Genomic DNA, 26,421 nt, shown 5'->3' with positions numbered 1-26,421 from the left:
TACCTGAGTATGGGATGTGTGTAGTGCAGGATTTGCTGAAAAAATGGGTATGCCTGTGTCTGTGAAGAAAGATCCCAGAGCTAATTTTCTTCAGAGCTGCTGTACTGGCACGTGGAGAGCTATTTCCTGAAGTCTTCTGTGACTTGTGGTTAAATACTCTAAATGTGAGGAAAAAGCCCTTAGGGAACCTGTGATGGTGGCAACCAGTTTTTCATTCTTTGTGAAATACTGGGTGATTCACAGTTTTAAAAAACCAAAAAAAAAGCAGGAAAACACTGCAGTGCTTGCTCAGAAATTGTCAGGAGACACTGAGTAGCCAAGGAAAGAGTCAAGCACTGGTAAAATTTCTGAATCCTGGGTAGGTTCACCTTGGATGGTCTTGACACACTGCATCTTTCCTGAGTAATGGCATGCTCCTCTAGCAGTAGATGTTCTGTTTCTTGAAGTTATCCTTGTTAAATCTCACACTTACAGTACCAGATGGAGGAAGGAAAATAGAATAAAATATTTGGAGTAAGCTTGTATATTTGTAGACTATTTGCTGGGTTTAGGTGTCTATATCACACTCATTGCTTGTTAGGTGTTTCCTTCCTAAAGGAAGCTTGGTCCTTTGCAGGAAGATTTCTTGATTGAGCAGAGATTATAGCATTGATGCCTACATCTGTCTGAAACTTTACATTCCTGATATGCAACTTGTGTAGCTCTGTGCTTCATTTTCCATCTGTGAGTTTGTACCACTTCAGCATTATTTTATACTTGGTTTCAGAAGGTCTACAAATGTAACCCAGTTCAATATGCCAGGTTTCATTAAGTATTGTATCAAGTTTACAAATTTTGTGTGATCTTAATGCATAAGAATGAATCAGTCTGCATTTGATGAAAATGTCTCTAAGTTTTAGCCTACCTTTTAAAGAACTTGGTATCATATTTGCCTTTGTAAGAAGATATGGCACTAGGGAAGTTTGCAATGTTTAATTCTCACTATTAACATACAGCTCTCACAGTAGTCTAGACTAGGGACATACGTGACCTGTCATTAAATGGTAATCCATCTACTGACAGTTCAATGTCTGAAGTGTGCTGCCTTTGTCCACCTAAGACTTGGTGAAAAAACAACTTGGAATATAAAGTTTTTCGAGTTCAGAAACATTTCACCAGTGAGTGTTTATTAATTTTAAAATATTTTTTGTATAAACTAGAGCTAAACATATAATTGATTTATTTTTTGGAGTGTTAAGAAAATATGTTTCCCATAAATGGAATTTTTTGGCAAGAGAAATACTTCTGGAGCTGCACGACATTGTTATTTGCTTGCATCAATGTTATTAAGACTAGCATGTGCTAGTTTTTTTTCCAGCATGTCCTTATAACTCCAGATGGAGTAGTATACCTTAACATATATTAAGCAGGAGGAAATAAAGTAAGTTGGGAAGGCATATTTCTGCTGGCCTTTTATATTCAGGCTAAGGAAAAAATCCCATTTTAAAATTACTAAGGAACATTAAATAATCTAGATGGCTTTAATGATCGGAACCCATTTTCTCTTCATGCTTTTGCAGTTCAGAAGTTGCTTCACTGATGTTAAACATAATCTGTATCCTTTCACTTTTGTAATGAGCATAAGTGAAGGCCACCCTCTCAAAGGAGGTCTTACTTGGAGGAATTGACTCTTACAGATTAAGATTTTAAACTATTGTTTCCAAAATGTTATACCAGTGGTGAAGTGTGAGTGTGTGACATTTTTCAGTAGCTGCTGAAGTATGGCGAGATGAACATGCTATTGTAGGTTGCAATATGCAACCTAGGTATGTAATTCTGAATCCCTTTATTAGAATTAATCAGTAGTTTACAATGGAGCGATTAAATTAAAGGTCTGAAGACAATTATTGTTTACTGACTACTCATTGAAGGAGACACAGAATGCTACAATATAATCAAGCAAATAGCTTTGTAGGCAGCTAAGGACTTGATTTAGAGGTGGCAGCCAGTATTTGTGAACTGATATATGTGGTCTGTCTGGTGCTATCCAGCCAGGTTCTGGCAGTGCAACACTGCTGTGATGTGCAGTGGGAGCTTCCAAGCTCTTCACGTGACTTCAGCCAGTTGTGAGTCAGTATGTTTTTCTTTTGTGCTACAGTAAAAATATTCCGTTAAAGAATAGGGTTGATATTCTTAAGGGCAGGCAGGCAAATTACATTTCTCTGTGTCGCCCACTGCAAGTCAAAGCTTTTAGAGTATTAATGTTTGATGATAAGTAACATTAAGGTAAAGTAGTTGTGAAGAAGGTAAAAATAGACTTCAGTTAGGGAGAGGTTTTATTTCACATCTCCCTCTAAATTAAACAGAAGAGCAATTTCCCCTTATAGGGTACAGATACATCATTCTACTCTTTTTCTTTCAGCTATGGTATAGCTGCAAAGGCTTAACTTAAAACAGACTTGTTAAGTGAGTAAGTGTAAGAGGATGTGACTTGCTTATGGTAAATTGCATCTGTCCACTCTTTCTTCGAGGACTTCCAAGTGCATGAACTTTGATTTACTGTTGTGTTCTGTACTGAGAGTGCTTTTACAAGTGTATTGCAGAGCAGTTATTGAATTAGTTGCACATAGACAAAAGTTCTTCTGGGTCCCAACCAGAATGGTTGTGGAAAAGCAATGATTTCTTTTGGTTCTTTCAGCTAGAAACTGGAATTATAAATCATTCATCTTAGAGAAACCAGTTCCAGCTCAAAGTAAAGAATGCCCTGCTCTCCCCAACCTAGGGTTTCTTCTAAGGGATGCAATAATAGAAGGAAAGAAGATACCACAAACTCATACTACTACTTCCCAAATATAATTTGTTTGGTCTATTTCCTGATGTACCAATAGCAATCTTTTTAATATAGACTGTGTGCTTATACTAAGATTTGTGTCTGATGTAAATTGTGAAGCTTAATTGGCTTCAGCAGAGCTGAACTATTTTATGCTGAGGTCTCACATTGGATGTAATGCACTAACAAATTTTTGTGCAACAGTGTAAGTTATGTCGTGTTCTGGAGTTTCTTCTAGTGAGTGGTTCTGGTTAAATATTTATGTGATTAAAATTGCAATCTCAGATTTGGATTAGTGATATGTATATTTAAGTGATGGATCTGTATTTTGGCAGTGTTTGTCAGGTTTGGGTGTTTTTTTGTGGGTGGTTTTTTTTTTGGTTTGGGTTTTTTTTTTTTGATGGCCTAATTCTTAGCTAGTGCAACTGGTTATTCTGTTTATTTTCTGTAAATCTGAGTCTCTTCACACTTCATGTTTCTCTGTCCATTTTCCTCAATTCCTGCTCTTAAGTGATTTCCCTGTCTCTATTTGACCTTGACAGGATTACTGTTGTTTGGTAACTGAGGACAGGATGAGGAAGGTATCTTTGAAACCTCTTGCATAACTTTATTTTAGCATTATGCGGTCCAAGTGGCAGAGAATCTGGATGATATTTAACTCAAAAATGAGTTCTTCGGGGCAAGTGTAAAGGAAGTATGTTCATTGACTTGCAGGACTCTTAGATGAAGGAATTAATAGATATTTATATGCTATTTCATCACTGTTACTTGGCAAAATATGTGAACTTAACAACCTACAAAAAAACACCCAACCAAACAAAACAGATTAGTATATATTGAGCTATTAAATTACACTGTCTTAAAAATTCAGGAAAGGAAACACAAAAACAAAGGACTCATCTTCTAATGGATATACTGTGTTAATCTTATTCTGAAAAGTCTTGTAGAGCAGTCATTGTCATATGATGCTGTAGTAAGGTGTTCCATCTAGCATCATGCATTCTTTTTACTGCCCTTCTTTTTCCCAAGGGACAATGGATGCCATTAGAGGAAACTTTACTTTTCCTGGTGCATGGTGAGAGCATAGCCCAAGTCAGCACTGCAGCTTTGGAGGAGAGCCCAACTGAACTTATGGGATTCTCAGACTTCTATTGGGATTTAGAAACACAATGAATTTCTTTTAACAAGGTAATCCATGCACCAGCTCAGGTGCAGGTATTGCCTTTGGAAAAGCAATATACCTTCTTACTGATTCACCAGAATTCCCTTTAAGTAAATTTTAAAAAGTGCTTTTAATGAAGAAAAGTTTTCTTCTGACAAAGAAAGACTCATTCATTTTAGGACAATCTGCATCTTTGGTTAGTTTGTGATGCATGTGAAAGCACATGTCAATCTCTCTTTAAGTTTTTCAGGGACTGGGCTAATATTTTGAAATGTGTGGACTCTTTAGCAAGGCATCCCTTAAATCAGGCATGCTTTTCTGCCATAATGTCAGAAAAAATGCCGTTTACACTGATTTCTCCTTCCTGGACTGTGTGATTTCCACTGTGAAACTTTTTCTCCCTGAAGAAGAAGTAATGATACATTTGCTGTCTGTGGGAAGTCACTGGGTATTCACAGATCTCACATGGTCATAATACAAAGGACTGGCTTACATGCCCACATCCTTTTAGGCAGATATTAAGAATATGTGAGTGGACTCAGTATTTTGGTTTGATACAGCAGTTTCTCATCTCTTAATTTTTGTTTGTGTGTATAACATCATGAAGTACAACCTCTCATTTCTCATTTTTCCCATTGCCACACCTTGTAAAAAGAACTGAAATTACTTTGTGTCAGGGAAAAAATAAGTGTAAAGAAGTGATTAAGTTAACAACATGAGGGAAAAGACCAGGGAAGTATGATTGTCTCTCATAAGTGGAGATAACTCCAGTACTACCTTTAAACTTGCCCTCTTAGTTGTTGTTAAGTCCGTGAGGTAAGGGCATGTGTCTTGGAGAATGGTGACATTGAAATGCAGCATTATTTGGCCTTCAGGTTGAGTTGCTTTCTTCATTTCCCCTGTGTAATAATGAGCTGCTCCCCTGTCCCGCAAAGTACCATTTAAATAATGAGGAAGATTTTAATGACCACTTTTGCTTTGCAGCTGGTCTAATTAGGACTTAGAAATAATTACGGTAGGTCAGCGATCATAACTGACTTCCATACATCAGTGCATGATTTCTGAACAGTCAGAAGGATCCACTTACATACTTCTTTCTGTTTTGCTTTTTCAACAGTTACATTGCAAACCAGCCAAATTTGGAAAGTATCAATGACAATGAGGTTGGATTTTATGTTGGACTTAAAAATCTGTGAGTATAAGATACATTTTATACAACTATTTTTTCCGTATTTCTTTTGTAGAAGCATGTAGAGACCTTACCAAAATATATGCCTAACTTTGTGTGTTACTGAGGAAAGTTGTAAATCTTGCAGCTCAGCCTTGTAGAAATTTCATCCAAACTCTTATTTAATAGTTATTTTCATTACACTTTCCATCATATTTTAAATTAAATATTTTAACAGTTTTATTTATTTTCCTAGGACCGTGGTGGATTCAGGCCTAAGATTCGTGTCCCGTCATGCATTTGTAAAAAATGTGAACCTACAATACATGTGAGTAAGAATAGTGTCTGCATTCTAAGCCAAAACTGCCCAGCTCATGTTAATTTATTTATTGTTAATTTGTTTCTATCTCTTACCATTTGCTTAATTTAAAAATATTTTAACAAGACAGACTTAGAATGGTCTTCTATCATTAATTTCCCTTAAATGAGACATATATGGTAAGGAACTGTTGGATCATAAAAACATAATGTGTGAAAAGACCATCCAGTGCATTATTCTGTCTCTAACAGTGTACTTCAGCTGTGTCTTTTGTGATAAGTAATGTAGCAGAAACAGTGTGACTCTTGAGGATATGATGTCCACACTGTGCATCACACTCATTGACATGGTTTTGTTTAGCTCTAGTCTGATTCGATGAGCTGAACATATTTTAGCAGATGCAGTGCAGGAGATGCATGCATGGAGCACATTTAATATTTTGATCAGTGTATGTGCCCAGAGACTGTGATACAACTGTGAGCTGAAGTCCTAGGGGTGATTCACTTAGAATGCTCACTCAAGATCAGAACTAATACACCCAGAGCAGAATATTGGAATGATTTTGCTTTCACACCCAAATGTAATTTGTCGTTCATGACCTACAGGAAGCAGAATTTGTACCTGTGCAGATTTTTGACTGTTTTTTCCTAGATTTGTTATGCTTTAGATTTAGCAAAGGATGAACTGATCAAAGTTGTCTTTCTACAACATTCGTGCCTTCTTTGTAGGACAGACATAGAGTAGCTCACTTTGCTGCTTACATGGGAAACTGTGGATCTAGTCCAGTAAAACACTGAGATCATGTGAGTGGCTCAGTTCCTCACAAGTACCCTGTTTTAGCTAAATATTCCAAGTGTGTGCTTTAGTCCATACATCTTCAATAGATGACCACTAACCTATATTAACAGTTCACCAAACCCTTTGCTTTTATCCTAGTGAGATTGGGAAGACATAATGCCAAACCTTGGCTTTGTAAGATACTTCCTTGTAAAAGGAAAGAACTGTTGAACAGAACACAGGGCTCTGTTTGATTTGATTGCTTTGGTCATGAGATGGAATCACTTTCTGACCAGTCTTTTGTAAACAGCAGCAATTAATTTGTGTAAGGAAGTGGACATGAATGTTAGTTTCTGTCTAGACAGTAATTGCTATCCATAATATGGAACAGTCACCAGAGGAGTGTGAACCAGATCTTGTGAGCCTGTGAAATTTATATCACTTCATATAGTCATTAATAAAGAGCTTTTACTATAATCAGTTGGTAATATAAAGGAAGTATGTTCCAGAGTAAATTCAAGTGTTTGCCTGTGTAACAGTTCCACAATGAAGTATGGCTGTAAACTATGAAACGCCATAAAGCCAAGTGCATGTGCGCTGGCTGTAGAAATATGCAATAAGAACATGCTGTCTGAGGGGCAGAGAAAGATTTAATGACCCTGCTGAGAAAGAAGTGGGTTTCTCTCTGTGCAATGAGGCAGAACAAAGCAAATTCAAGTCTGGGATCAAAAGGAATATTGTGTTACATTTTTACTTCTTTTCCCAATTGCATTAGCTGCTCTGATGGAATCTGTTAGAATATTTATATATATGTATGTATCTATCTACTACTATCTATGTATCTATCTATCTATCTACTATCTATGTATGTAGATTAGGACACCGAATCTACTCATCTTGAAAGATGCTACAGAGAAGAGCAGTGGAGCCAGAAGAAGCTTGTAAAGCAAATAATACAGGGAGGCTCAGAGCCTGAGTATGTTCAGTGCAATAAAGAGAAGATTGAAAAGGAATATACATCATTGCAATAGGACGAAGAATAATCTGAAAATTAAAGAGGGTTGATTTAGACTAGATATAAGACAGAAGATTTTTGCAATGAGGATGATGAAACACTGGCACAGGTTGCCCAGAGACATGGTGGATGCCTCAGCCCGGGAAGCATTCAGGATTATGTTGGATGGGGCTCTGAGCAAGCTGGTGTAGTTGAAGATGCTGGAGAGTTGGAACTAGATCACCTTTAAAGGTCCCTTAAACTATTCTATGATTCTATGCTTCTATGCTTGTCTTATCTTTAAAAGAAGAGTAGTTATGATGAGGAAAGGAATCAGTTCTTTCCATGACCATAACTACAATGTAAGAAAAAATGAGTTTAGTTTGGAGAAAGATCAATAGAATTTTGGAAGCTTTTCCAGCTGTCTGGGCAGGTAGACACCACAGAAAGTGCGGTAACTGGTATGATCCTCTTGAGAGGCTTTTCTGCCTGTTGCCTTAGGGAAATGGGTTTCATGCAGTCACAAAGTGTGTCTGTCTCCAGTGTTTGCTTTTAACCAAAACATAGACAGGTTAACAAATTTTCAGAAAACTGACTGTTGAACAGAACAGAGAGAACCTATCAAAGTTACCACTTAAGAGAAAAGTATCACTGTACATTCCTGAGCTGCTAGGCTTTACAGAATCCAGTTGGATAAGATGCCTTTAAAGTGTTTCAGCCATAGGAGGAGCTTCATTTGAGCATGCAGTCAAACTGGGAATACATATCTGCTGGTAAGCAGACTTTGCTAGAGTTGTAACTCATGAAGTTCCTTGTTAGAAACAAATTAGACTGACTTGACATCTGTTCAGTTGATATAGATGAGTTCTTGATGCAGAATACTTACATTATGAACCAGGAGATTATCCAGTCCCATACTATGTTTTCTTTTGGTGGGGATTTAGTAATTTTGGCAGACACAGGATAAGCCCAGATAAGATGGAAAAATATTAAGTGGCACCAGCTGCTCTGGATGCACAGGACAAAGCAGTAAGTATAGAGGTATTTTTTACCGAGGCTGATCTGTTATCCCTGTAAAATGCATTTGTTTGTTTTCTTTGGCAAATCATTATGCACACTAAAATGTTTCTGAAAACCCCAGTGAATCATGGCTTGTTGTCAACAGCAATAAAAATCCTGTTGACTGCCTATGAAGGAAGTATAGCTCCTGTTGTGGTTGGGACAGTGAAAACTATTAAGTGCTAAAGGAATTTCATTTTGCCAGGGTAATGTACAGTACAGTGAAAACTATTAAGTGCTAAAGGAATTTCATTTTGCGAGGGTAATGTACAGTACAGGTCTTTGAGAAGTCTTACATTTTATTTGGAAACAAATTTTTTACTATCCCATAAAGAAAACAAAAAACATTTTTCTGAAGACTGAGGTAACTTTATAATCATTAATTTTGCTGTGATACTGTTACAGCTTTCTTTTTTGTTCTATGAAAAATCTTTTGATGTAGTTAAGGAGCTATATTATATAAAAGTAGTATTTATTTTATAAATCATACAAGAGTATCAGTTTAAAAGAAACTTATTAGCATGCATTTTATCAAGCCCTTTTTTGTAATTTCCTTATTTTCTTGGGAAAGCTTATGTAGTCCAGGTGTCATTCTAAAATTATCTATCATGAGAAGATTTGAGTAATAACACAAACAGCAGGAAAACAAATGCCCTAATAGATGCTATTAAAGTGTAATTAATAGCCTTGCTTATCTAATTTTGGTGTTTTCACTGCCTGTAGACTCAAGTTAGCCAACAGTTTCATTTTAGTAGTTCTGTAGTTTATAAGCTTATTTGCTGCTAACAGTAATTTAATGGACCTGTGTAATACACATGCATGGTATATTGTCAGTGTCTTTAAATGTGAAAACATTTCACAGCAAGTGCCTATTTACAAAAACTTTTAAAAATAGTTGTTGTTATGTGCCAGCCTGCATCTAAATGCTTTGCTGAATCATAGGTCGCAAGTGTAGTGTATATATACAGCTCCAGGTATTAAAATGTATTTGTATCTCTACACTGTTCAGGTTTAGGTAAGGCAGCCAAAGGAAACCATTTGCGAACAAACTTGCAGCAGATTTCCCCTTGTTTGCACACAGGGCTCATTCCAGGCATAGTCAGAGCAGGGTGTGTGGAGGGACACTGAGTGTAGTCAAATGGCCATGTCTTCACCTCTTTCCCTCAGTTCTCCTTAGATCTGTTCCCTTCTCTTCTTTCTTGCCTCCCCTTTTCAGAAGAACTATAGGTGATAGAACTCTGCCCATGTTGCTAGCTCTGTAAATCTTTATGTGGTTTCTCAGTCTGTTTTTTTTCTGCTCATATTGCCACTGGTTTGCTTTTAGCTGAATTAGGGCTAGCAAGTTTAAAGTGAGCTTGATATTTCCATGTAAAATACAGGCATACTTCTGACTGAATCTGGGTCCTCTCCTTAAGTTTAGCTTTGGGGCCAGGCTCTGTACTCTTGACCTTTTTTTTTTTTTCTTTTTTTTTTTTTCTTTTTTTTTTTTTTTTTTTGTGTATGTGTGTAAGAAAGAAACCCTTTAGAACCTCAGATGTACTTTTTTGGCTGCTTGCTGTAGTCTTTCTGTGCTTAGTTGAATTGGGAAATTAATTCATATTCTCTTTCCATGAAAGTGGATGTGGGATCATTAACTACTTCAAAATAAACCTAGCAGTGATTTTTTTCACTTAACATGAATTAAGAAGACTGCAGTAGGCATCTCTGTAGTCAATAAATGTTCACTTTATGAAAAAAATATATATAAAATTAAATTTACTGTCAAAGAATTGCTTAAGATGATAAATTTAAGCTCACTGTATATCTGGTTGTCTTTTGGGAAAGGTAGGATTTATTTGATCTGCGGGTAAAAGAGGCATGCCTTGTCTGGCAATACCACAGGGGCCTCCATACGTGCTGCTTATCAGTGTGGGAACAGGAGTGATCTTCCTGTGTGGTGAGTGAAGAGTTTCACATGGAGGGATGGAGTCTGATGTGGCTCCATGTTGGAGGCAAAAGCCCAAGTCAGTATGAGGATCCATCTCCATTTATTCAAACTCCCAACACAGAGCATATGCATGCTAGGAAAAAAATTCATAGTGACAGTTTTTGCTTAAATATAACTTCTATTCTATATGCAAATTGTGCCTTAATGTTGATTTATCTGATCAGGGTCCATAAGTTCACCTGACCAATGAAATAGTAGTTCTTGTGTTTTGCTCTCACATGTAAGGACCAGTCAGTTTGTAAACTTCAGGCTCTTCTATGCCAGAAGGAATCAGTGATGAAATATAATGTCTTTGATTCTGCTCTAAACATGTTTACGATATCCAACTTGTAATTTCTGTGAAAATTATCTTGTACTCAAAGATTAATGACTGAAAGTTGGGAGCTAAACATTGTTCTTTAGTCAGATCAAAAAAAAAAATTAATCCCAGGTTTTAGATGCAATGCAACGCTAAATGTGGAACCCCCTTTATAATACCACATAAAACTCACGGTATTTTGGTTCATGACACTGATTTATGCTTTACTGCTGGCAGTTAAACAGTTCACTGCTCTCACTATCTTTAATTCATAGACTGATAAGACTGTACAAAACCAGCATTATTTTGCTTTGGGGTGTAGAAAGCAGTTTTGTAAGTTATGAAGGGAGGAGTATTTCTGGTTCAGATCAACATTTCTTTGCTCTGCATAATGGGAGAAGACCTTTCACTTAATTACCACTAGAAACCGTAAATGCTTAATTGACATAAAAAACCCAATACAGGCATTTTACAGTTTTCCTTTTGATCTTCCATGTGGGTGCATATTGCACATGCAATTTGAAAAGAACAACTAAAAAGTTCTGATGTGGATGTGTGCTAGCATGTGAGGAGGGCTTATATGAGTACAGAGTTTGGTGCAGCATCAAAGAAAGGGATACACCCATTTCACATGAATAAATTGAGCATATAATTAACACCTGGACTTTACAAAATACGTTTGAAACACAGTTAAATCTGCTGCTTTTCTGCAATTGATAAAGTGCTAAAAGTGAAAATATTGATCCCTGTTGAGTTTGTTTTTGAATGTACTTGACATTAGATGCTGACTGGACTCAAGCCCTTGAAACCCTTCAAATCATAAAGTAAGACTGAACACTACCCTTTCAACAACTGAAGTCAAAGGACTTTTAGAGCTGGTTCTAGTTCTTAATTGCTTTTTCAAGACACACAAACTGTATTTTTAGTGTAAGAAGAAGCAATTCTAATTAATGCAATCTTTCTCTTTTGCCATAGCAATTTATCCAGAAACAAGCTCTCGAGTTTGTCCAAGAAGCCTTTTCGCCATCTGGGTTTGTCTGATCTGTAAGTTGTCATTTCTTAAAATATAAGTTTATTTTTGGCTGGAATGGAAGAATAACACTTCAAAGTTTGTTCTCTTGAAGGTAGAGGAATTAGAAGTGCAGTTCTGGTCCAAAGAAAGCATCAATTCTGAACACTTAAATGCAGAGAAATTTTAATTCCAGGGCTTCAACAAGGTTAGGTATCTATTTTAAAGCAATGGAGAGGTCAAAATAGCATCTTCCTTCAGCTTTAAGATATTTTATTGTGAGATTACTTCACACAGAACTATTGGTGTTTATTTAAGTATTTGAACTAGTGAAAATACAGTCTTTCACACATATTCATATGAAATTGTCTCTCATCTTCTTATAGTGGTGTGGCTGGCTATTTAAGAGTATTATTTTCTCAGATTCTTGAGTTGCAGTGTGCTTTATGTAATTGTTTAGCAATGAAAGTACTGGTAAGCATTTCTTTATTGATTTTTTCAATACTAACATTTTTATTCTGTTACATCTGCCATATTTTCTTATTGATACATGTTCCAGAATTTTGGTCATCCTGTGCATTCTCTGCTGATATGCAGAGAGCCTACAGGAGTTCTGGGAAATCTGGTAGCTGCAGAGAAGAGGGAGGTTGCTCTCCTGGATCTCAGAGCAGAGTTAGAATTTGTCCAAAGTGTCAGTCTGAGTCTGAATGACTTGACATGCAATGTAGTCCTCTTCTGGTAAACTTCAGCATGTGAGAAGTGAAATGAGCAAATCTCAGTGGTACAAAAAGAGATTATGCCCCTTAGGTATATTGATAATTAATTTGGTGTAATTATTTTCTTGATGGCCCAGGGAGCACTACTCACTGGAATATTCTTTATTAACTTGAGCTGAACTCTTTAATGAGGAGACTAGCTAGTTGCAAAGCTCTCCCATTGCTCCATGTCTTTTGTTGTTCTGTTGCTTCTGCATGAAAAAGCAAGGCAAATGTAGTGGGAGTGAACCAGATATGGGAGAAATGGATAGTGTGAAGGTTAAAGAGAGTAGTATCTGAGGTATGGAGTCAATGCATGATGAGGGAAAAAGGGGATACAAAACTGAGATAGAGGGTCGTGGGCTTGGGAAAGGGAGTGTAGGACTAGACAAACTGAAGTTAAGCAAACAAATGTTTTGATAAAGTGAGAAAAACAGATGTGGGGGAAATGAGGGAAAGAAAGTAGAGGGATAAAAGCAGAGTCTGAAAGGAGGACAAGCAGTGATAAAATCAGTACAGTTAAACAATTCTGTTGATAAGTGTTTAATACATAGCTGCAAGATCAGAAACAGGAGAGGAGGAAGAGTGTTGGTAGGTGAATCTGAGATATGAATATTGCTGTAAATAGCTTCTGAAGAACTTCCCCTCATTCTGACAAACAAGTATGTTTGTCCTGTCAGTACCTTTGCATATCAAAATGTAAAGGGATGAGAGTTTTAGAATAAAATGTAGTAGAGGATTGTCACCAGGTATTACAGAGAAGGAGATGCTACCTTGGAAGGTTTCTTCTAGAATAAATGAATGGCAGCCATAAAATAAGAGCAAACAAGATAAAGACTCAGAATTTGCTTACTGTAGGTCAGAATTTTTCTTTCACACAAATGTCTGTAGAGGGTCATTATGTGTCCAGCATCCTGCTAATGATGTGCCTAACTCCTTGGATGGGTTTAGCACAAAATAAAACACTAGAAGAAAACTGCTCAGCCATTGGTCAAGAGAAATTTCTCTTTACCAGGAAGCCATAGGATGAAACAGAAGATGGAAGTAAATGTCACTGTTTTGGAAATGCATGAGATAGGCTTTGACCCAAGGAAACATCACACTCATACTATGTCTTGTGCAAACAATTTTTGTTCATGCTACGTGTTAAAGTCCAGAGGATGACTTCTATGAATACAAATTGCTCCTTCAGACACTTTTGATGATCCCTGCAGTTGTTTCTGCTCAAAGAACTTGAGATGGCTTTTGGGGGAACTACTCTAATAAAACAATTTTTTTTCATGATTTGCACACTTCATGTCTTCAAGAGGCATTTATGAGCATAGATTCTGTAAGAAACTTGAGCTTCTGTACATCAAAAATACCTGTGAAACTTTGTTAAGAATTATTGTTCTCCTGGTAATGAGATGCCTTAAACAGACACTTGCTCACCCACTTTATTGGATCTCATGTATGCCAGTAGAAGGAAAAATAATACTGGTCACTCTTTATGTAGACATGTGTCCATTCATATTTAACATGCATGTAACTGCCTTACATTGTTGTGTAGTTTTATAAGTTTCAAAATCATAATTTGTTAAGTTTGCTAACCTGTGGTTTAAATTCTATGCAGGGTACTGTATCAATTTCTATTTCAGGGCCATTTTTACATTTAGTATTTATTCATGACATTGCCTACGGTTTTACTGTGAGGTTTTTCTGGAGTGTTGTAGCAGATGAATTTTAAAGATTAGGTAGAATAATTTTTTGTGGTTAAAGTTGGTAGAGTGTGTGTACAATCCAAGACTGTTTGACTTTGTAAAGAATTTACCACTCCACAGCAGTAAACCATTTCTGAGGTAACTGAGTTGTGGCTCAGGTGTAGAAGAGATGAATTCTAATCTCTTCCTTCTCTGGGCCCTGATTTATAAAATAAAATGGAGCTTCTTGAGCAGCCATTTTCCACAAGCTTCTGACTTACACTGATGAATTTGAAATAGTAGCCAAATCCCTTGTGTGGTCTCTCCTGCCTATGATATTCTGGGCCCGCAGTGCACGCAATGCTTAATTCCCTACATGGAACCTGTTACCAGATTGACAGCTTACTCTGCACTGGGTTTACCAAGGGTGCATACATTATGCCTCTTAATTAAAGGGTTCATCCTGCCTTCCTTAACCTTCCTAACTAGTATTTTCACCCAGCTGAATGCTTGGAGACCCCCTGCCCCTCATTTTTTTTCCTATATGCATGGCACATTTAACCTTCTAAGTAAATTGGTGTTTTTTCCTGCAGGATATTGGTGGATAATCCATTCAAGTGTTCCTGTGAAATCATGTGGATCAAGAAATTTCAAGAGACCAAGTTTTACACAGAAACTCAGGACTTATATTGCATAGATGACAACAATAAGAAGACAGCCTTGCTGGATATGAAGGTCCCAAACTGCGGTAATATTCTTTTAACATAAAACTACTGCTAAATTATTGTAGGCCAGGGAAAAAGAAACATAATTTTCTACAAAGTATTTCTCAGGATATAAACAATGCTCTAAAGGAAAGGTTGGTGGTCTTTCAGTGGTCTTTTGCCGCACATGGAATAGTTCTTGGAACTTCATAGAATTATAGAATCACAGAATATCCTGAGTTGGTAGGGACCCATCAAGATCATGGAGTCCAACTCCTGGCCCTGCATGGGACACCCCAAGAGTAACACCATGTACCCAACAGCATTGTCTAAATACTTTTTGAAGTCAAACAGGGTTGGTGCTGGTACCAGTTCCATGGGGAGCCTTTTCCAGTGCCCAACCACATTCCTGATATCCAACCTAAACTCCGCCAACTCATCTTCATTACCATTTCCTTGAGTCCTGTCATTGGTTACAAGTGTGAAGAGATCAGCGCCTACCTCTCATCTTCCCCTCATGAGGAAGTTGAATACCCCAGTGAGGCCTTCCTTCAGTCTCTTCCAGGCTAAGTGACCTCAGCCACACCTCATATGGCTTTGCTTCAAGGACCTTCACCAGTTCATGTAAACCTGTTAGTTTCTCTCTTGATCCTTAAAGAATGTACTGTTATTCAAGTGCAGGGAAACAGAATACGGATTATAGATAGCAAACAAGTATTATAGAGAATGTATGTGCCTTTGTTGAACTAAATATTAGTGTTTCCAAATTCAATAAACATTCATAGCTCAAATTTACCTACTTTAATTCTTTTTCAGGTATTTATAGTTAATGAAGTCTCTACTTTCATTCAAAAATACTTGTATTAGGACCACAGGAAGAAAATTCAGAACCACGTGCTACTTGAGACAAATTAGCAAGAGCTCAGCTCTCCAAGCAAGTGAAACTCTACTGAGTTCACTTTAAAGGCTATACAAAAGAGTTATATCAAGCTTAAGTCTGTGGCATATTGCAACATATTGTTTTCAGATATATAGATCTAGAAAAAATTGAAAAATTATGTAAGAATAAGGCCATCTCCTTGCCTTTTTTATATATAGTTTTGCTGCCTACATATAGTCCTGGGACAACTGGGGAAATGTATCACTCACTAGCTGGAGATTTCTCCTCCTCTGTATATGAGGGGCAGAAATGGGCTCTTTCTAACATGATGTCATATCTGCTGGATTCTAGAAGCAGAGTGGGAAACTGGGGTCCCCAGCAACAGGCAGGCAGGAAGGAAAGAGGGCAAGAGGATCTTCATGGAGGGCTGATTTGGACAGGAAAAGCTATAAGTGAATGTGACCAGTAGGAGAAATTATACCTTTTCTCCTTCCATCTTTGCCCATTTGCGCATCCTTTTCTCCACTGCCTGTGTGGAGGGTGTGACATCCTCTGATAGCAGCTGCCAGCAAAGAACAGCCACGGTGGGGACAACTGCAGGCTCAGCAAGTGCAGCATTTAGTGTCAATAATATATTTTCTGGCCTCATATCACTGTTGATCTTGTGCCCAGCTTCTTTCTGGGGCCAGGGGTGGTGACAGAAATGGTGCTAGTGTCTCATGCAATCAAAAACCCCCACATTTTATGAAAGTCTTGTAAGCTGCAGAGTTGGTCTTGTGTGCTCCAGGATCTGATTTACTTGAAATGGGAAATATAATACCTAGCTGAGCTAAGTGGACCCAACCTTCTGCTCCAGCTGGATGGACTAGAAGGTAGATTAATATGCTGGGTATATAGAGGTTGGCTGTTGGACTGAGATCAATTATTGCAAGAGAGAAACCCCAGCATATTTGTAACATTCTTGGCTGGTTCATCTAGAAGCTACCAGCTTGCTAGGATTTTCCTTTGAAAATGTTTGATGTTAAATACCTAGAATTAAATCTGTGAGAGATTAGTTCTTTCCCCTGATGTCATAACCATCTGCAGCCAAAACAGTCTTGTCTCTGGGCCCTGGATGCTGTTTAGGTGCATATGTGTGTACCCATGAGTGCATCCTGTGAGCATATCTTGACTAAAATACTTGTCATGGGAAGGTGGTACTTCCAACGACAAGAGGAAAAGGAGGAGGGAAGGTGAGTATATACAACATTTTGACTGGAATTTGCAGTATGTGTAATTTGCATATGGAAAAAATGCATTATATTGAAAATCTGAGTGGATGCCAGCACATGCCTACAAATAATTTATGTTAGTTTACAGGGTCCAAATATCACCGAATTTTACATAATTTTTCCTCCCCCCTTTTTTTTCTTTTGTTTTAGCAGTTGTTTCCTCTTAATTTACTTTTTCAAAATTACCCAATACTGGACAGATTTTTAATAAAGATGACAGCACATCCTTTTCCTAGACATAGAGTAGAGAATGCCTGGTGAAGAGCAATGATCCCAATATTGGTGGGCTGTGTTCTGGAAGATATATGAAAAATCCAATGCATGGTTCTTGTTTTCAGTATCTTTGCAGGTATTTTTCTGTATTTTAAAGGACGAGACTTAGTTTCAAAACAAAAACCATGGATGAAGCTGGTATATTTAATTTCCAGAACCTTTTGGGATGCTAATATATAGAACTGAAACAGAAGAGAAATTAAACTTTTGATATATTGAATTTTTTTCCTGTGAACTCTGGGATATTTTTTATCTCCCTTTGATGTGAAGAGAAATATTTGGGCATGTAGGCTTCTGCAGTTTTTTAGTGAAACATTTTCTCTGCTTTTCTAATTTTCTCTGCTAATGAAATGGTTTAATTTCATCTTCTTGATGAATTTGTTTTTTCTTTCTTTTTTTTTAATTTGTAAACTAAGCAAAAGTACAGTTTTCTTTGTGTTACTAAGGTGTTACTTCATAGTGTTATAATAGGAGGCCTATACAGTATGTGATAAGTGTTTTGCTAATAGGATGTCTTTCTGCTGTGTGCTGTAAATAAATCTTTTGCTGGGAAATAGGTAGAGGCCAATGTGGTTTATTGATCATAGGGCTTTGGTTTGTAGGTAATTGATGAGAAAATTAGCAAATTTCTGTGGTACTTTGCTAACCGTTTGTACAGTGGAAGTGTTCAATAATGTGCTGATTAAAGATTGACTGCCATTTAGATGTCATCAACTTTGTGATTTAATTTCTTGAGGTTTAAAGTCAGGTATGGTCACTATCTAGAAGATCCTTTCCAGCTGCAATGTTCAAAGTGTCAATCAATAACTATTTTTTCAAGTGCATTTGAAATGTATGTAGATACGATGAAAATTGTCAAATTCTTCTAGGTTTTAGGATCATGTGTACTTACTGTGCCGAAGGTTTTCAAGTTGCATCTACCACAGTAGCAGAGCCTTTTGTGTATAGAGAAGGTCATGTTCAGTATTGCCATTTTCAGAGCATTTGCCAGTTGTCTGCACAGCATGGACAGCACCACCACTTGAGACATCTCCTTTTGTTTCCATCTGGTAAATAGCACTAGTAAATCAATAAAGAGAACTAAATGAATAAACACTTTATTCTTATTACTGCTTATAAGCTCTGGTGGCTATTACCACCAGTGTCTTAAGTCCTTGGAAGCAAGGCATGTTCTGTGGCTTGGGTAAAGTCACAGACTGTCAGTCTGCAGATCACCTGGAGCTCGCTGAATGCCAGGGAGGCAGGACTGCATCCTTGGGACTGATTGTTGATGAGTTGCTTGCCCCTCTGGCAGACAGTTACTGAGCCACTGCCATTGATTTCAGTGATACGGAAAGAAGTCTTTTTATCTTCTGGTGTTTTAGGAAAAGGCGTGGCTTCTACAGCTGTCTCTGCAGTCCTGTACAGAATCTGTATTGCTTTGCATCTCAATCTGGTTAATGGCATTTTGCCTGATCTGGACAATTTAGTTTTGTATATGGCGAAGTGATGCTGAATCTGTCTTTCAGCTTTGCTTACTGTGCCAGCTTTGGATGCTTTTTTTATCATATATTGCTTTTTTAGGTGCATTCTTTCTTATCATTGGTCACGTATACTAGCTACAAGCTACTGAACAATGTTGCAGATTAGTTCCCTGTGCTAATTTGCTTTACATATCAATGAATGCTCACATTCTTTGCCTGTCTTTTCTTCTGCACACAAATTACCATGGTGTTGCACTTAGTGCATACTAGGATACTTGTGTATAACTGAAACAATTTTAGAATTTGTTGTAATGTAGAATTTCAAGCTAAAGTAACTGCTTGCCCATTTCTTACTTGTTGGGGAAACCCATGATTTTTAACAGGCAATTGCTCAGACGACTGAAAATGGACTGGAACTGGGTCTAGCTTCATTTAAGCCTGTTTCTGGTGATTTTGTTTTTTGTGCTAGAGGCAAATAAGTAAGTAATAAAAAGAGACTGAAGGCAGGTGGTTATAAATCCTAAGAAGGAATAAAGGCAAACTGAAGGATTGACACATTTGTTTCTTTGAATTTACAGAAAAGATTTGTAGTATTACTGAGCCAATAAAATAAGCATTAGATCTTAAGCAATCACAGTACATTGCAGTCTAAAACCACAAGCAAAGGCAGAATCTAGCGGGTGTTGACATTTTTTTCCACTATCAGCTAGATTTCACTAGAATTTCACTAGAATTGAGTTTTAAAAAATACTTAAATGTTCTCAATGTTTACATTTCAGAATATTCATGGATTCTTTAGCCTGTGGCACAAGAACTAGATGTGGTGTGTGATGTGTGGTGGCAAACTCTTCTTATTTTCTCTGTAAGAGTTTTAATTCTTATCTGTGATTGTGAGCTATGTGAAAAACTTCACTTTTTGGTGAGACTTTGACAGTAATGGGGTTTCACTCTTGCTCTCAAGTTGAGTTAAAATTTTCCAAACTTAATTAGAAGAATTTTCTAGCTTGTAAGTGGAAATAGCCAAAATTATATGGAGTCTGAAAGGCAACAGGAATCTCATATTCAAAGATAGATATACAACTTTCTTCTGAACATGCAACATTTACCTATTTGTGACTCAAACATCAACTTTCATACAGATGTTTAGATGTGAAAATCTGTGTAAATCAGGGATAGCGAATGATGGTAGCTGAGCCACATGTGGCATATGTGAATGTCTCATATTAAAAAAGCTGATTTTTGTTTGATAATACTGATTCAAGTTCTGCTTTAATGTCAACAAAGGAGATTTGTAATTCAAAGTAGATTAGAAATAGAAAGAAGTAAAGCATTATCCAAGGGAAAGAAGTGTCTCTGAACTCATGACATTGTGCAGGTTTACAGAAGTACTCTCTGTGCCTAACTTGATACATCTGTGTAAGGGTGGAGTACTGATCTGCTAAGGAGAACATCTCTTTGACTCTTTTCTGGTGGTATTCTTACTTTGCTCTTTCTAGCTGAAGACTGATGACTAGATAACTATACCCTGATGTCTAAAGAAAGTGCTGTTTTCTTTAAAAGGGGAATCCTTTCTTCAGGGCATCCCTTCAGTAATATACCTGGCATATGGTATACTTGGTACCAGAAGTGAAACCCATTATTTTACTTTTTTTATGTTGTTCTCTGAAAATGATCCTGTTTCAGGATCCCATGTTTATCATGTTGCAACATTAGGCAGGTCAGCATTATTTTGGCTGTTTTCTGGACACACATGAAATTCTGCAGATAACAATACTGAAACAGCAGTACATACACTTGGTGAATAAGATGCCATTTGTTAGAGGTTTGCTTAAGCTGCTTTGGGCCTCATTAACTTACACTTCAAAGGCTGTTTAACTCTCAGTTCATCTGTTAAGCTTGTGGCTGACATATTCAGCCCAATGGCTCTACCTTTGGTTTTCCTTCGAAAGCTATTGTGGATCAACTGTAGCTTAAATGCCTCATTAGAACAATTTTGCCAGGTGTAATTTAATTTCCTTGGCTATTCAGAAAACATGGTTGGATACCTTCATGATACTACTAGCAAAAGAATAGTTGATAAGGTTGATAGCTTATGTAAAAACACTTCATCTCAAGTCTTGCAGACTTGTTTTTATATAAACCAATATAAAATCATTCTTGTTTATATTGTTACTGGGGACCAGGTAATAATATGCAAGATCTTATTTTCTTCAGCACCTTCCTATTAGAATCCAGACTACACCTAAGGGTCTTAAAAGAAAGGTCCTGGGAAGAAGTTAAGGAGCTGATGAAGGACCTGATGTAACCTTGGAGATGTAAGCCCTTCATCTGGTTTGAAATATCAGCAGCGACCTTCAGAGCTTCTGTAGAGGTTGACTACAGATGACAACTTGGTGTCCAAATGAATTTGTGTGCACATCTGTTGGTGTTTTTTGGCTGCACTGCATTCATGATGGCTTTTGAAGCCCTGGATGGTGATGGTGTGACAGTTCTGTGGAGACACTGCTTGTCGCTGGGGTGATGAAGAGGAGTTAGCAAGTCTTGTGGCCTTTGCTGTGGTATGTGCTGGCTCTATGTAAAGAAGTTTGCTTCTAGTGAAAGCTTTAGTTATATATGGAGTGATGGAGTGTTTAAAGGCAAAGTAAGAGTGCATTTGATCTGGGAAAGCAATACTTTGAATTAGACTCATAATCTTCTGGTAGAGACTGTATTTGTTTGTTTTCTGTAAAGGTTCCTGGTTGAAAGTGGCAATCAGGCATGCCATGAGAGGAAGGAGATTTCACTTAGTATTTTAAAATATTTGTGAGGCTCAGTGAGCTGCCATATCTTTCATTCTGCCTTCTGACAGAAACACGTTCTGCCCAACCTATGCAAAGTACCATTGGTACATTTGGTTATTGTAAAAAACATCCGCCAATATTTACTGTGCCACATGGAAAGCATATGTCTATTCAGTGGTGGTTCAGTGTTTTATTCAATGGCTGTGTATTATTTTGAAAATTTGAAGAAATTTTGATTCGGGTTTTTAAAATTTACATTCACACATAGTGGGCAGAATATGAAAATTTGGGGAAATGGGTCATGAGCCCAGATTCATTTTCCTTTTATACCTCTAAGATTAACACCTTTAATTTCCATTTCAACCTACTGGAAATTTCAAGTTTTGTTGTTCATGATGGCAAAATCTTAGTGAAGTGATAGAGATGCATAGTGTTTAGTATCATGAAATGAAGACTGGCAAGGAAAAGGATCTTAGAGCTTCCAAAAAAAAAGTGGAGATGGGGATCTTTGGGCTGTATAAGATAAAGGAAAGATTAAAATTTGTTTCAATTGTTCTTTATTTCTGCTAATTCTGTATATTGTTTGCCTAACGTATTTTTTAATCTTCATTGAATATGTTTGTGCTTCTCATCTTGTTACAACTTCTCTGAGATTTCTGCAATTTTCTATGTACTGAGGATTTTGATTCTGTGGTTGTGATACAACAGGAAATGGAAACAATTGCTTGTGTTTCTTTCATTCATGCTTTGCATGTAAATTTTTGGGGTATCCTTTTTATAGTCCTTTGAAGATACAGCCAGGCTGGAAATCTGGCTCAGGGCTTGTTGGCTGCAGGCTTTTGTTAAGTGAAACCCAAGAGGTGAATCACATATCCAAGAGCTCTTATCTTTATAGCTAGAATTACTAGAATGTTTCTCACTGTTTTTTTGGTTTTTTTAAACCCTTGAAAGTACATAGGAAAAGACCTCTGGAGTTAGTAAACATTACTGCCTTTTCAAAGACAGCACGATTTCGATAGAATGCTACAAGGAACATTATATCATCATATCATGCTTTCCATACAGCCAGTTTTGAGCAAGTAAGACCTCTGAAATTTGCAGATCCATGTGACAGTTCATGACAAATTGCATTGTCAGCCATCCTGTTTCCAGGCTCCAGACAGTACAAGTAGCGGTTGTTACCAGGCTGTACTGTAGTGATGTAATTAGTTGTATGTTTTGTCCCTAGAGTGAAAAAGCCAAACCAGGCGAAAAAAGAACCCTAGACTTTACTGGAATCTTATCTGAGGAAGGTAGATTGATTTTAGTCACTGTGCCCTAAGAATTGCAGTGGATGTTTTATAAATCAGTGGTTCTGGTAGGCTGCTGCTGCAGATGGTTGCTGTCTCAGTGTTATTTTAGTAATTCTGTGTCTGATATATTTATTAAAAAGATGGTTAAGGATATCAGGTGAAGATTAAAATTACCTGGTTAAAAATCAGATGCAGAAAAAAATTGTCATTTTTTGTGGTATCTTCTTGTTCTTATAACACAAAAAATTGACCTCCAAAAGCATGCCAAGCAAACAGGAGATGACATGGGCCACATTGAAAACCATTTAGTGATATTCTGTCACGTCTGTACTCCTGGGAGTTTGTTGAGAGGCCAATGAAAATCAGGGTTTTAGTGTGCAAAGGATAGCATAAATGAATGCAATATCGAATTTACAGTATTCTCTCAGGGACTAATTTTTTCATCATATGATTTCTTAGGTGTTAGTGGGGCTAATTGACCATATTGAGATAATTTTTAAAGGTTTTTTAGTGACTGAAAAAATCCTAGAACTGACCAGGTGAAAGTTGAAGCAGAAAAAGTGAATCTGGTATTAATTTTGTAAAAATTTTTATACCTGCAGATAATGAAATAATACCTTTGGTGTAATGGTGGATTTGCTTCTTCTGGCTTAAGACCACCTTCTTTAAAATGTTCCTTTATAATACTGACTAAAGTTCTTGGTGTTAAGAGTTGAGTTACAGAGTAGAGTTTTTATTTCCCTGTTAGATCATATCCTTCCTTTGACATACAGTGACAGTCTGGCTCTAGGAAGGCCAGTTTAAGTTTTCTGTAGAAAGTAATAAGTAGCAGGATGAAGACTTGGAAAGCCCTGTAGGAATACAGGCACATTCATTTTCTTAATTTGCACTGACAGTTGTGGAGCCAAATGTAGTAGTAGCCTTTGAAAATGGCATCCAAAGTGTTGGTTTTGTAGTTGCTGAAGTCCCAGCTGTGCACAGGGAAGTTGTGAGTCATTCCCTAGTGATGCTTGACAGTTTCACAGTCTGATGGCTTCAGGCCATCCTTTTGCAGTAATGATGGTCTGTGAAGGTTAATTTCCAACACGCCATCCCCCCTCCCCCCCCCCCCCAAGCCCTACTTTCAGGAATGTCTGTTTCTCCTAAAGCATGGGATGGTATTTGGAGAGACTCAGCTGACGTAAATGAGTTCCTCCTGCTTGTCTCTAGTTCTGGCTAGTTGTGCTGGGGTGAGGGAAATGACAGCTTATTCTAATCTAGGACTTCCTATTCCTGAGAATGAAGTGTAATCATGCGGAATATGTGAAAATATATTCTGTATGTGGTGAAAGCACATAGCTATTATGTACCAGTCATAATGGAAACACATGCATTTTAGTATATGATTTCATCTCTCAAACTGTGTTATTATCTACATTACTGTTTAAAGTTCTCAGTAGCAGGTTCTGTCCTCCCATTTTTGTAGAGATTGAAAAGCTTTGAAGAGATTATTGAAAAGAAAGAGGAACTGAAAAAACAAATTAAAGAAGGTGGTCTTAAACCATCATTCAGAAACTCTCTTTACCCTGTTTACCAGAACAGGAGAATACTCAATAAATTTGAATGTCTGTGAGAAATTCCAGAACTTATAAAAGGAAGAGGCTCTTGTATGCAAGACATTGTTGCAGAAGGCTAAGGCCAAGAATATAGCAAACTTCAAAAATCAATCAGGTACTAGCAGGGTTATTGCTGATATCCAGAGTTATAATAATAAATTCTATCAAAGTTTGGAACAGAGATTGTGTTTTGAGTTTTGAGGCATGGATTAATCTGTCAGACAGATACCAAGATGAAACTTGTGGAAGGATGATGTCATGTCTACCTTGTGCAGGCCCTTATGCTACAGTCTAATTTTACTATGATGGCATTATACAAAAGTATTTGAGTGTGCTACCTGATAAGTTTGTAACTGCTGTTTAGAAAGTCCTTTAAAATGTACATATGTACATCCCTCTCAACAAAAGTGATGATTATCTAAACCACTGTATTTAACCAAATTAACTCAGGAGTAAAGGCAGCATGGTTGGCTATCTCTATAGTTCTATAAGAGTCAAAGTGCTACTGGCCAATATAAATTGTCTCACACTACACTGGGCATACAATCTGAGCATTTGTGTATGTTAAGGTCCATTGTGTTCTTTTAGCATACAGTTATTTTTCAGTACAGGTTCTGCTGCTTAGTGTCATTGCTTTGCTGGTAAAGGCAATGTATCATATGACTAGATGAGGCCTTATGTGACTCTGCTAGTATGGATTCTATTGTGGAGCAGTATGGGTGCCACTGGAAATCAAAGCAAAATTACCCTGCAGTTAAAGCACACTGTCTCAATATATCCAAGCAGAAAAAATGAATCCTAAGACAATTCTTGTGTTTTCCACCCATCTTACGACTGGGAAGAAGAGTAAAAGAAAACACAAACAATAATATGATTTTTAATCTGTTCTATCTCTAATTCTAACTCTATTCCATTCTATCCCATTCCATCCCATTTGTACCTTTTTAGATGCAGGGGGTCTTGCAACTGATTTTTAGAACTTTATGAACATACAGAATAATAAGCACTATTATTTTATAGCCTTCTGTCAGGATGCAGCATGATATAGTTGTTTCCATTAGAGATGTAACACCAACATGACAAGTGCAGACTTCTGCAAGTAAAAAGAACTAGATTTAGTTCTGGGTGGGAACCAGGGCCAGTACCAGAGGAATTAAACTTCAGTTGCTTATCCTATGAATAAACACATTGCAGGAAGAAATTGTCTCAAAACTTAAAAGCTATTTAAAGGAGAGCTCTAAGGGAAAAAAGTTATTTTTATTTTTGCTTGCATGAGAGGTTTCACATGAAATGATGTGTTAGTAGAAGCTGTCCCAGTTTGCACAATGAAATGCTAATCTATTGTGTAGACCTCCTCCCAAGTGGTGGGGTTAAGGAGAGTGGGGATCTTTATTCTCTTTGCATGTTCAGGTCTGGCAAGAGTAATTGGAAGAGTATTTAGAGGTGTTGTGGAAGTGTAACTTTATAAAGCAAATTATCTCATTACTTCTCCCCTTGTTCTCTAACTAGCATAATTAATATCCAAATGTTCCCTAAGATTAGTTTTATTTCCTGCTCAGCTAGTTGACAGACATTGGTGAGATCTGAATTCACAGCAGGCTAGAGCAGATGGCTACCTTCGCTAACAGATTACTTCATCAAGGCATACAAACTCCCCAGCTCTGTCTCAATAAACTTCAACATATGATTTATAAAGTGAACATAATAGAAGAAATCCATGATGCCTATAATGGGAATCATATTACTGCACTACTTAAAAACACTGTGAGAATTGCCTGAGCAGTTATTGCATATTTGTGCTGATCTTCAAATCTTATTAGGCAGGAAAGCATTGTCTGGAAAATTATTAATCTTCTTTTATGTATTGCTTCCACTTGGTTATATTTTATTGAACTAATTTAAGGGAGGTTTCCAATACATCTAGCTTCTGTTGAACCTCCAGCAAACATATGAATATGACAGTGATTTGATGGTTATTTATTTGTTTTGGATCTTTTACATAAAGAAAAATTTCTCTGCTGAACTCCTATACCAGCAAGTCCATGATGAAACTGCTGTACTCTCAACTAAAAAACACAGCCAAAGAGAGCTATTGTTTCAGAAAAAGAAAAGTCATTGCAAAATCATGCCTAAAGGTCCTGCAGCAG

General features: G+C 37.1%; 1 protein-coding gene across 8 annotated transcripts in view; it reads left to right on the top strand.

Moving 5' to 3' along the window:
- NTRK2 (neurotrophic receptor tyrosine kinase 2) overlaps positions 1 to 26,421 on the top strand; it is a 200,197-nt gene that overhangs the window by 14,580 nt on the left and 159,196 nt on the right. For all 8 annotated transcript variants that reach the window (XM_068176537.1, XM_068176539.1, XM_068176536.1 and 5 more), the window contains exons 2-5: positions 5,089 to 5,163; positions 5,396 to 5,467; positions 11,549 to 11,617; positions 14,610 to 14,764. In XM_068176537.1, the coding sequence (XP_068032638.1) occupies positions 5,089 to 5,163; positions 5,396 to 5,467; positions 11,549 to 11,617; positions 14,610 to 14,764 (371 nt within the window). The remainder of the gene's footprint in view (positions 1 to 5,088; positions 5,164 to 5,395; positions 5,468 to 11,548; positions 11,618 to 14,609; positions 14,765 to 26,421) is intronic.

Source organism: Anomalospiza imberbis, chromosome Z (assembly GCF_031753505.1).
Source record: "Anomalospiza imberbis isolate Cuckoo-Finch-1a 21T00152 chromosome Z, ASM3175350v1, whole genome shotgun sequence".
NCBI classification, from domain to species: domain Eukaryota; kingdom Metazoa; phylum Chordata; class Aves; order Passeriformes; family Viduidae; genus Anomalospiza; species Anomalospiza imberbis.
Note: the sequence above shows the minus strand (reverse complement) of the source record. Positions and strands in the feature narration are given on the sequence as shown.